The 12,618-nt window shown below is 36.2% G+C and overlaps 1 protein-coding gene across 4 annotated transcripts in view; it reads left to right on the top strand.

Annotated features, from left to right (window-relative positions):
- Positions 1–12,618, top strand: part of PTPRA (protein tyrosine phosphatase receptor type A) — a 115,408-nt gene that overhangs the window by 52,691 nt on the left and 50,099 nt on the right. For 3 of the 4 annotated variants that reach the window (XM_072943920.1, XM_072943916.1, XM_072943918.1), the window contains 3 exons: positions 3,875–3,953; positions 4,619–4,960; positions 11,857–11,883. In XM_072943920.1, the coding sequence (XP_072800021.1) occupies positions 3,881–3,953; positions 4,619–4,960; positions 11,857–11,883 (442 nt within the window). In that variant the 5' untranslated portion in view covers positions 3,875–3,880. The remainder of the gene's footprint in view (positions 1–3,874; positions 3,954–4,618; positions 4,961–11,856; positions 11,884–12,618) is intronic. The other variant, XM_072943919.1, reaches the window with a different exon arrangement.

Below are 12,618 nucleotides of genomic sequence, written 5' to 3'. Positions count from 1 at the left end.
GCTTCTTATATTCATTCTCTGTAGTGAAATCTGTTTTCTTTTTAACTCTTATTGATTATTTTTATTTATAAAAAGATGCTCTTTATCTGAAAAATCTTGTAAATACAATATAAAGAACATAAAAATCAGAAAGTACTGTGCCAAAATGTTTGTAGGTTTTTCCTTCCAGTCTTACTTTCATGCCTATACATTCATATGCATATATACATGTATAACTTTAGTTGAGATCAAACGGTAGATTTGGTTTTGATCTGGCTTTTATTTTTAAGCTTAAAAATGAAGGGTTTGTTCTATTTTCTTAAATTCTTTGAATGTAGCGTATCAAACAGCAACAGTTATCATCTTGAATAGCAGCATAATACTAATTAGCAACTTTCCCCTTTTTTCCCCACTGTTGGGTATTTGGATTGTTTCTTCTGTTTTTCCACTTAGTGATTATCTGTATATCATTTTAATCTGAGTTTCAGATTATTTACATTTATTCAATAATAGTAACTTGAAAATGGATCAGAGAACAATGTGGACACCTTTAAGATTCTTGTGTAATCTTTCTGGAAAGGAGTTTGTTATTATAGGCTAATAGGCCTTCCCACCAGCATTTGAGTTCTTTTCTTGAGACTCTTGCCGGCTTCAATATTTCATGTCATTGATCTTTTCTAATTTGGAAAGTAAGTAAAAATGTTCTCTTATTATATTCCTTTGGTTAGTGGGGATGGTCAACACTTTTTCGTATATTTTCTTAACTGTTTTTCTCTTCTGTAAAATACCTATTTAGGTTCTTCACATTTTTCAAAATTAGTCTCAAAGTTATATTATTTATAAGATAAGAGTTCTTGTTTTAATCCTTTGTCTTACTTGTTATAATTTTCCCAGTTCAGTGCCTTTTTAAAAAAAAGAATAGACTTTATTTTTTAGAGCAGTTGTAGGTTCAGAGCACAATTGAGCAGAAAGTATAGAAAATTCGCAAATATTCCCTGCTTCCACACACACACACTCGTCCCCCACTGCTGACATCCTGCACATTTATTACAGTTGATGAACCTATATTGACATCTTACCACCCGAAGTCTGTAGTTTACATTAGGGATTTCTTCTTGCATTGTACATTCTGTGGGTTTGGAAAGATGTTTAATGACATGTATCCACCATTGTATTACCATACAGAATAGTTTCACTGCCCTTATAGTCTCTGTGCTTCACCTTTTCATTTTGCTCTCCTCCCTAACCCAGCAACCACTGATGATTTTACTGTCTCCATAGTCTTGCCTTTTCAAGAATGTTATATAGTTGGAATCATACAGTAGGTGGCATGTTCATATTGGCTTCTTTCACTTAGTAATATGCATTTAAGTTTACCCCATGTCCCTTCATAGCTTGACAGATCATTTCCTTTTCGTACTGAGTAATATTCCATGGTCTAGATGTACTGTATTTATCCATTCACTAACTGAAGAACGTGTTGGTTGCTTCCGAGTGTTGGCGGTTATGAATAAAGCAGGTTTTTGTGTGGACATTAAGTTTTCAACTCTCTTGAGTAAATACCACGGAGTGCAATTGCTAGGATCATATGGTAAGAGTGTGTTTACTTTTGTAAGAAACCACCAAACTGCCTTCCAAGCTGGCTGTACCATGTTGCATTCCCACAGTAAGTGAGAGTTTCTGTTGCTCCACATCCTCACCAGGATTTGGTGTTATCAGTGTTTTGGATTTTGGCCATTCTGATAAATGTACAGTGGTGTCCCATTGTTTCAATTTGCAGTTTCCTAATGACATATGTTGTTGAGCATCTTTGCATATGCTTATATGCCATCTGTATATCTTTTTAAAAAATTCTTTTTTATTGTGTTATAGTCAGTTTACAATGTTGTTTCAGTTTCCGGTGCCATCTGTATATCTTGTTTGAGGTGTCTGTGTAGGTCTTTTGACCGTTTTTTAATTGGGTTGATACTTTTTTTGTTGTTGTTGTTGTTGAGTTTTAAGAATTCTTTATTTTGGATAGCAGTCCTTTAACTGATACGTCTTTTGCAAATATTTCCTCGCAGTCTGTGGCTTGTCTTCTCCTTTTGACGTTGCCTTTTGCAGAGCAGTTTTCCATTTTAATGAAGTACAGCTTATTGATTATTTTTTTAAAGGCTCTGCCTTTGGTGCTGTATCTAAAAAGTCATCACCATACCAAGGTCATCTACATTTACTTCTGTGTCAGCTTCCAGGAGTCTTACAGTTTTGCATTTACATTTAGGTCTGATTCCTTTTGAGTTAATTTTTGTGAGGAGTGTAAGGTCTGTGTCTAGATTTTGTGTGTGTGTGTGTGTGTGTGCGCCAAACCATCCCAGCACCATTTGTTGAAAAGACTGTCTTTGTTCCATTGTGTTGCCTTTGCTCCTTTGTCAAAGATCAATTGGTCAAATTTATGAGAGTTCTGTATGTGGGCTCTCTTGGTCCCAGTGACCTGTTTGTCTGTTCTTTACCCAGTACCACACTCTCTTATTTACTGTTGCTTTCTTATATTACTGTTTGCTTTTATAGTAATCCTCCAACTTTCTTCTGCTCCGTCAAGTGTTGCGTTGGCTATTCTCAGTCTTTTGCATCTGTATATAAACTTTAGAACCAGTTTGTTGATATCCACAAACTAGCTTGGTAGGATTTTGACTGAGATGGCAGCAAAACCAGACTGGGAAGAACTGACATCCTGACAAGATTGTCTTCCTGTCATTAACGTTGTTTATGATTGACTTAGTAGTGTCATTTTTTTTTTTTATTGTCAGATAATCCATTTTTACCTTTGTGATTTATTCCTTGTGATGTGTTACATTACCTTTATCTTTGGAAGATCCTTCCTCACCCTGAGCTCATATATTCATTTTTTCCCTTTTAAAACGTGTTTCTAAGCATTTAATTCTTCACCCCATCTGGATTTTATTTTGGTATAAGAAATGAGGTGGTGGTCTAACCTTCTTCCCCCAAATACATAGTAATTTTTCCCAAAACCATTTCCTGTTGATTTATCAAGAATAGACACACATACACACACAGTAATCAGCGTTCCAGTCTGTTTCCTAACCCTTATGGAGGGAACTGTATGCTTTCCCAATTTTAGATTATGGTCACTAGGGAACTGGTCAGATCTTATATGGCTGTACCATGGGAAGGCCACCGGCTGAACCCAGGTCTCTGCTAGGTATGGTTGCTGGTACCAGAGGCAAATTCCTGGGATGTTTATTTTTCCATCCTCCCTCGGAGATTCTCCTGTGCCTCTTGGGGAGGCATGTCCTGATTCCCTTGGAGAATCACTGCTGTATTGAATTACCTCTAGGTTGTGAGTCTGAGTATTTTGCTGCCTGACTGTTTCCCTAGTACCTAGCTTAGTAAAGGGCACAAACATCTGAATGGATGAATGAGCCACTAATACCAGCGGGAATGTCACGGTCCTCTGATACGGTTTGAAGCAAAATTAAGATTGAGAACACCTGTATAATTTTTGCGTTGGAGGGCATTACATTGATGCAATCAGCTACCTTCTCCATACTTGTCATTTTGAAGCCACTTAAGCTGCACATAGCAATTACTTGGGGAGCTTCTAAAAGGATTGCTGCACCCCCAGAGATGTAGTCTGGCACAGGGGCTTTTTAAAGTTCTTTGCGTGATTCTAAAGTATAGCCAAGGTTGAGAATCACTGCTCTAAAAAGTGTTATTAAGTCTTACTTATATTTGTGTAAAGATTCAGTTAATTAATTGGATTCCTGGGCAAGTGTGCCAAAAGATCGATTGATCCTGTGTGTACACAGGATCACAGCTAGAAAGATTTTGCTCCTTTGATGAGTAGTTTGGGCATAGTATTATGGGACCTTACCTAACATGACTCTCTATTTTCCAGGTCAACATGGATATCTGGTTCCTTCTTGTTCTGCTTGGCAGTGGTCTGATACATGTTGGTGCCAACAACACTACTATAGGTAAATTGCCATTTAATAGGACTAGTATTTGGAATAGAATTTCTGTTTTAAATTTAGTGACCCAAATATGAAGGCCTTAGTGGTATAAAAGAAAGAGAAAATACTAAAGTTTTACTAAAATCGGTGGTAAAACAGGTATCTTTGGAAATCCCTGAGTCATTTCGTATGCTGAGGATTGTTCTATATACCACATGCTCCTTTGTTTGTTGTTTGTTTTTGAGGGAGAGAGAATTAGGTTTATGTATTTATTCTTTAATGGAGGTTCTGGGAATTGAACCTGGGATCTCATGCATGCCAAACATGCACACTGCCACTGAGCTATACCCTCCCCACCACATACTACTTTAAATAAAGAGATTATGTGTTCATTCCTGGAAAGTGAAAAAAAAGGAAAAAAGAATTTGTTGTACTTGAGATTCCTGTATATTGACTCTGAGAAATTAAGTAGAGAATTCAGTTTCTCCCTCCCTTTAACAGTAGTCCTTTGGAAGTGGAGAGAGAGGGTCAACATTAAATAAAAACACGCGCGCGTGTGTGTGTGTGTGTGTGGTCTTTGGTCTCCGAGTGTTTGAGAGTGTAGTAAGGGCTTGCTGCCTTTGTGCCTCATAACTTCTGAGCTATCAAATTCTTTGTTCAATGTTTTCTCTTTTTTTTGGTGTTTGTAGTTTCACCTTCAGTAGGTGTTACAAGATCTATTAAAGTATCTACAGCAGAATCACCTAAAGAAGAGACCACAACTTCAAATCCTACTTCTTCAGTAACTTCTCCTTCTGTGGCACCAACATTCAGCCTAAATCTAACTCTGGGACCCACCTATGTAACCACTGTCAATTCTTCAGACTCTGACAATGGGACCACAAGAACAGTAAGCACCAATTCTGTAGTCACTACAGTTTCACCAAATGGAACATGGCTTCCCGATCAGCAGTTCATAGATGCCAGGACAGAACTTTGGGAAGGGAATGCCAGCACCGCAGCAACCACTCCGGAAACTTTTCCTCCATCAGGTACTAGAGATGGTTTCTATTTGTTCTTTCTTTTGCTCTTTGAGTTTATTTACCATTTTATTATTTTGGGGTTTTCTAGCCATAAAATTTCTTGAAATAGGTAAAATTGCCCACGGAAAGTAACGAAACTTAGATACAGGGAATTCTCAGGAATGTCTGGTTAACGTAGAGTTAAGAGGAAAGTAGATTCTGGAGGATGTCTTGCTTTGCATGGGATCCTTGTTAGATCGGGGAGACTTAATTGTGTTAAAAGGTAGAGAAGAAGGTTGAAAATACAAGAGAAAGAGGGGAGCTGATTGATGATGCAAGAGACTGAAGATGAAAGGATACTGAAACTGAGTAATAGGATTACCCTTGAAAAGGAAGGGATCCATGGAGACCATGGGAAGAAGAGTAGGTCTGGGTGTCCAACCAGTTAGATGGGAGTGGAAGGCCTGTGGCTGGGAGTGGAGTTAGGAAAAGGAGGTCAGGGAAACAGTTAAGTTGCAGTGCCAGTTTGTTCTGGGCCTCAGCCCAGCCCACTTCTCTCCTTGAATCAGTCACTGATTGAAGTGGAAGTGGGTTCCAGGATAGAATCAGAGACCTGAGTCTGAGACCAGGCTGGGTAGGGCAAGTTTCTGACCTTTTTGAACTTTAGGGTCCTGGTCTATAAAAGAAAATTGGGGGCCCCTCAAAGGACTTCTGTGAGTAGTAAAGGAAATTGTTCCTTGAAAGCTGTGTAATTCCTTTTCCTAGCAAAAATCACTGTTCATCTTCTTTGATCTCATCCCCTTGACTCATATCTTTGTTAGACAGTGAGTGACCCTAGGTGGAATCACACATGGCCCGTGGGGGCATGTTTGCTGAACTGAGTCTCATTTGGTTACTGTAGATGACACGTTACAATTCAGACCCTATACCTGCCAGCTTTAATCCCATATTTTCCACTGTAAAGGTTATGCAGCATTTGCAGTTAAGAGCACAATCTTCTGAGCCACAGTTCTTGAGTTTGAATCCCAGCTCTGCCATACACTAGCTGTGTGATGATAGGCAAGTTTATTTAACCTCTGTACCTCAGTTTCTTCGTCTGTAAGTAAGAATGAATATTAATGATAATAGTGATTTAATCTGCTTCGTTAGGATTAAATCAGTTAATATGGGTGAAACATTTACAATGGATCCTGCACATGGTAAGCACTAATTTTAAGTGTTAGGCATTATATTAAGTTTCATAGAAGTAATTTCTATGAAATAGCCAATGGATCCTATTACGTAGGTTCTGTTTTGTGTTTGACCAGTGAAGGAATTTTATGACGATGAAACTGTAACTTGGGGAGTGTTTTTTAAAGTATAGATCATGACTGATTCATGAAATCAGTTAGTGGTCCACCACAAATTTGTGTGTATCTGTGTTAATGGATGGTCCTATTCCATTTCTATTCTTTGCATGTTACATATATTATTTTGTAAAACTTTTTTCAGTTATATGCAAACACATAGTGAGTAATGGTACAAATGTACTTCTTTCTATAAATTATGGCCTTTGCTTAGAGAGGAAAAACAAAATAACCTGTACAAGCTGAATTAGTAAATGGAAAAGGTGAGTCTCACATAGGCCTGACTGTCTTTCACAGCATATGTTCTTAACTTCTATTCTGTCCAGTCTTTCATTTACCAATTCTGTAAGCTGACCAGGATAATTATCTCCTTTTAGTAGATGCTTAAAGTAAGACTGTAGAGGTTAAATGTTTTGCCTTAGATCTAAGGCAAGTAGATCTGTCAAGTAACAGGTTAGACCTATTTCTCACTTTTGTGGTCTTTCCATACTGCTGTTAGGGAACTGCAGAGTTTTCTGTCATCTGTCCTGGGTTCAAATTATGCTATGACTGAGAAACCAGTTATTTATAGTTAACACATTTCCTATCTCAGAGGAGATGAGACTGTTTCACTGGTGACTTTTATTCAAGATCAGTAAAAGGAAAACTTCGTTGTATGTCAGGATGTCACACTCTGAAATCCAAATTCTTCTCATCACTACCATTTTACCAACTCTCCTGTAATTGTTACATCATAATTTTTGGTAAAATCAGTATTTGATGTTTTATGTTACTATGACTATGTAAAATTATTCCCTGCTGAGCTGTAGGTATAATGTGGTTATTTTTTCTTTCTTACACAATTTTTTTTCTGGATTTAATAATTGCCTTTTATTTTTTTGTTTGGTTTTCTATTTGCTGTTGCTGTCCAGTTCTTCCCACACTTTCCATAGCCTCGTAATACAGTTTTCCACAAAGTCAGACCTGTTAGATAATTGTTATTTCTTTTTTACCTGTAGATCTTCCTCCTGAGCCCTCCGCTGTCATGTCCTAGTCAAGTCTAGGCTAGTTGGTCACCGGGGCTGCTGCTCAAGTGTCAGCCTGTGATTTCCCTTCTTTCTTGTTCTGGAAATTCCCTTTGCTGCTTCCTGGCTTCCATATTGTCTTTTCTCTTGGATTACCCCATCATTTGGTAGAAATGTCGCCAAGTAGCTTCCTGAGAAAGAGGTCCATGGGAGGTAAATTGCATGAGACCTTACATGTCTAAAGATACCTTTAAGGGTGTGTATAGAATTTGAGGAAATATTTTTTTCCCTAGAATTTTTAAAGCATTGCCCTAACTGACTTCTAATTCCTAGGCTTAGAGGCTGCTGTCCTGATTCCTAATTCTTTGTGTGTTTTTTAAGATCTTCATTGTTGGTACCCTGAAATTTCATAGAAATGTCTTGATGTGGGTATTTTTCATTCATTGTGTTGGGTACTTGATAGGACCTTTCGCACTTTAGTCTTTCAGTTCTGGAAAATTTTTTTACATTCCTTCAAAAATTTTCTTCCCTGTTCCATTCTCTCTGTTCTCTTCTAAAACTCTTACTATTTGGATATTAGATATATCCTGAATTCTTTAATCTTAGTTTTTCTTTCCTGTTGACCTTTGCTTTGAGTCTTTCTCTTTTTTAAAATAAGCAAGTATAAAACATACGTATGCATACATACACATGCATACCTTTTTTCTTTCACTTATAACACAGATGATTAATATACAGTGTACATTTCTACACTTTATTTCTTTCGATTACCCTGTAGTAAGGAGCTGCTTCATTGTGTGGCTTTACCTTGACGTGTTTATCCCATCTCCCCTATTAGCCAATGTTAAGGTTAGAGTACTCTTACAAATAATAGTTTGTCTATTCAAGCATATATGAGAATATAGGTAGGATAAATTATTTTAAGTGTGTATTTGTAAGTTTTAATTGGATATTGCCAGATCTTCTCTATTGGGAAATACGTTCTTGTAAGCTATGTGTCAGAGTGCCTGTTTCCCTACACGTTTCTTCAGTGCAGTAAATTATCAAACACCTGGATCTATGCCAGATTGACAGGTGAAAATTAATATCTCAGTGTAGCTTTACTTTGCATTTCACTGAGTGAGGCTGAACATCTTTCCATATTTGGAAGGATCATTTATATATTTTTTTAGAACTCTGTTGATATCCTTTACCCGTTTTTCTTATTAGCATGTCAGATTTTTCTAACTCATTTGTAGAAGCTCTTTAATGTTAGGGAAATGAGCCCTTTGCCTACTTGGGATAAGATTGCAGATATTTTTCCCAGTTGGCCATCTAGCTTTTTTGTGTTGCAGAAGCTATCATTATCGATTTTTAATTTTTTTAATTAAAAAATTAATCAGTTTTAACTAAATATTTTCTAGATATTAGATCATATATAGGAAGGCATTCCTTACTCCAGTATTATAAAATAATTTTCTTCGTTTTTCTTCTAGACCTTTATGGTTTCGCCTCTGTGTGTGTATGTGCACGTGTGCTTAAGTCTTTGAGCCCTCTGGAATTCATTCTGATGTTAAGTGTGAGCTGTGGATCTATTTTTTTCTGAAATGGTTGATTTTCCCCAGTACCCTTTAATGAATATTCTTTCTTCACTAATTTGAAATGCCACCTTTATCATATATTGATTTCTGATATGTATTTAAGTTCCCATGTGTATTTGAGTTCTCTTTCTGGGCATTTGTATCTTTATTAATCTTTTTCTCTGTCCATGTACAGAACCCTACTGTTTTAATAATTGTAAATTTATAAAATACTTAATATCTGATAAGGTCAGTCATCCCTTGTTAATCTTATTTTTCAGAATTTTGCTAGCAATTCTTGGTTATTTTTCTTCATGAATGTTAGAATAACTTGTATAGCTGGAATACAGTTTTTATTGATCATGTTAAGTTTATAGATTAACAGGGACAGTTGATATCTTTAAGGTTTTTATCCAGAAATGCTGCATATTCCATTTGTGGGAGTCTTTTATTTTGTATTTCTTGAAAGTGTTTTAAAGTTTTCACCACTTGTATTGCACATGTTTTGTTCAGCTTATTTCTAGATATTTCAAAGATTTTTCTTTTTATTTTATTGTTTTTCTTTGTTTTTTGTTAGTATAGATGGAGTGTTGTGTCTTCTAACTGGCTGTTGTTGGGAATATGAAACCTACTTATTTTTTTAAAATGATATGCAACATTGTTTTTGTTTTAGTGTACAACATAAGGCCATTGATTTTTGTAGGTATATTTTATACTGGCCGTCTTAGTTTCTTTGGTGGTTGACATACTTTTCTTCATTTATCATAAGTCTTCAAATCATCTCATTTGCAAATATCTCTTCCAGATTTTCAGATCTCTTTCTTCAGTTTAAATGGATTAGTGAATACCTGCAGAACAAAGTTAGACAACAATGGTAAAGGTAGATAGCCTTGTTTTGTACCTGACTCTAAGGAGGATGCTCTCAGTGGTTTTTCATTAAATATGATGCTGACTCTTGGGTTGAGATAAACATACTTATCGTATTCAGGACTTACCCATTTATTCCTATTTCAAAGAGCATTTATGTCAAGAGTTAATGCCAGTTGCCTCTTGCTCATCATCAATGAGCAAGATCTGTGTGATTTTTTTTTTATCATTTCCTATGGTGAATCATATTAATAGATTTCCAAATTTTGAACTATTTACATTCTTGCAAAAACAGCTCAGCTTGGTCCTGTATTTTGTTTTGTTTTGTTTTGTTTTCTTTGGGGAGGGTAATTAGATTTATTTATTTCATAATGGAGGTACTAGGGATTGAACCCAGGACCTCCTGCATGCCAGCCATGTACTCTACCACTGAGCCACACCCTCCCTCAGTCCTGTATTTTTCCTGAAAGAACTGTTGCAATTTGTTTGATATTATTTTATTTTGAATTTTTCCATTGACATTCATAAGTTATTTCTAAATGTGATTGGTATGTGTGTTTCCTTTGTATGTATGCTGTTGTCAATAAATTTTGTCAGTATTTTGTTTTGCTTCATAGGAAGAATTGAAGTTTGCCTAGAAAATTGCTTTTTGTTCAGGTTTTCAAACTTACCTAAATGGAATTGAGGAAAAGTCATCCCCTAGGGTTAATTTCTTACAAAGCTATGAATATTTCTGATTTTATATATTTAAGGGTTTTTTTCCTATTTAGGTTGACTAACCATATATCTATTTCATGATTTGTTACTTTTTTCTTCCAAAGAACCTGCTATTGTATATTTATGAGTTCTGTCATTTTTCAGTTTTTATTTCCTTAGTTTCTTTTATTCTTTCTTCTTCTTTTCTCAGACTTATTTTGTACTTTTTCTGTCTTCCTCAACTGAAAACTTCATTTATTTTCATTCTTAATTAATATGGATTCAATGCTACAGTTTTTTTTATAAGCACAGCTTTAGCCATATCCCATAAATGTTCCTATAGGTAGTTGTATTTGTTAGGGTTGGTCTAAGCTGCTCTGACAAAGACATACCAAAATTCGTTGACCACTTAAATCACTGAAGACACAAAAGTGTCTTTCTCCCCAACTTTCACATTCCAGGGGTAGACAGGGAGCTTTGCTCATTAGAGACCAAGTTGGGTTTTTGTTGTTTTGGTTTGTTTTGTTTGTTTTGTTTTGTTTTGTTTTCCATCCTGATGGTTGCCCTCATCTGCCTGGTCAGAGATGGCTCTCATCATTGGGTTCTGGTTCTAGCCCCTGGGAAGGAGGAACAGAGAAAATAGGTATGATTTCTTTTCCAAAGAATGTTACCTGAAAGTTACTCTCATCACTTTTGCTCATATGCCATTGACTGGAATTCTTCATATGACTACACCTAGAATCTCAGAAGTGTAGCCTCTAACTGGACAGCTTTGTGCACGGCTTAAAAAAGGGTGAGGGTGGTTCTATACCAAAGGCAAGAAGAGGAGACAGATATTGGGGGAGAGTTGGTAGATTCTGCCACAAGTGTGATTTGTTCTTTTTTAAGGTATTTTGCAGTTTGGTTATGACTGTAATTTTCAACTGTTTTCTTACCTTGTTGATTTCTAGTTTTATTGCATCATGATAAAAGAATATTGTCTGTATTGTTTTTGCTACAAGGAATTTATAAGGGTTTATGGATTCTATAATCCTTTGTAAAGTTTCTCTCTTTTAGTATATAGAGTTTGCTCTGTACCAGTTAGAGTGTATTATCTATTATCGTTTTGGTCTTTTGTATTTTTAACTTAATCTTGCCCTGTTGCATTTTAATGGCCTAAAAAATATGAAGACCGCAAGTATCACTGTGTTTAGACTTCTCTTTGTGTTCCTGTACTTTTTGTGAATATTGATGCTGCCTTGTTTTTAGACTCGGAGAAGGACCAACCACTGGTAAAAGTTAGTGAATCTAGGCAGGCTTGTTTCCTAGTTGTTGGAGGGTACTTCATTTTAGCTCCAACACATCAAAGGGGAAAATATTCATATTCCTAGAGCTTATTTTGTCTTGCCTTTGATTGAACAATAATGTTTTTCTTTAATCTGAGTGAATGTTTCTATTTTTTACTTATTACGCAGGTAATTCTGACTCGAAGGACAGAAGAGGTGAGCCATTCACCTTATGCCTGTTGTCCTTTTCACAGTGACAACATCTGTTGTGTTTCCTCTGCTCACAGTCTGTGGTAACCTTGTGCATCTTTGGCTGTTGTGTGTTTGCTCTTCCTTAAGTTGTTTACATATTAACATCATGGAGAAGAATAACAGAAACAAGTATTCATTATGTTTTTAAATGTAGATTACAAATTCTAAAATCTGTGATGTACCATAAACAGTTGTATCTTACTTTATCACGCTACCTTGTTAATATTACTCTTTGGTGATACTAGGCCATAATTTCTATGCCATCGTTAATTTCTAATTTCTAGGCCTTAGTTACCATTAAACATCCTAACTTTGTGTTGTTTTTTCCTCAGTCTATAAAATGTCAACCTTTTGTCACTTTATATGGATTTTTGGCCCTCTAGCGTAAAGTCCCTGTGGCTGGAGCTGCTGCGTCGGTGGTCTGATACGCAGGACCGCTGAATCCCTGGTCACAGGAGAATAGAGCAGACAGGTACTCATGTGTAGCCAGCAGCACATTTTGCTTAGGATAACGGTAAAGCTACCAACAAAGATTGTAAGAAAGGTAGATCATCTAACCAGCTAAGAACTGGTCATTGCATTTGAGCTTGGAAAATGTTAAATCTGTGAAGCAATTTTTCTCATTTTGATTTCCTATTTTATCAAGTCAGACTTTTTGAGATTCTTTTTCTTATTCCAGTACTTAACCATGCACAATTT

Source organism: Vicugna pacos, chromosome 19 (assembly GCF_048564905.1).
Source record: "Vicugna pacos chromosome 19, VicPac4, whole genome shotgun sequence".
In the NCBI taxonomy this organism is placed as follows: Eukaryota; Metazoa; Chordata; class Mammalia; order Artiodactyla; family Camelidae; genus Vicugna; species Vicugna pacos.
This window is presented reverse-complemented; position numbering and strand designations above follow the sequence as displayed.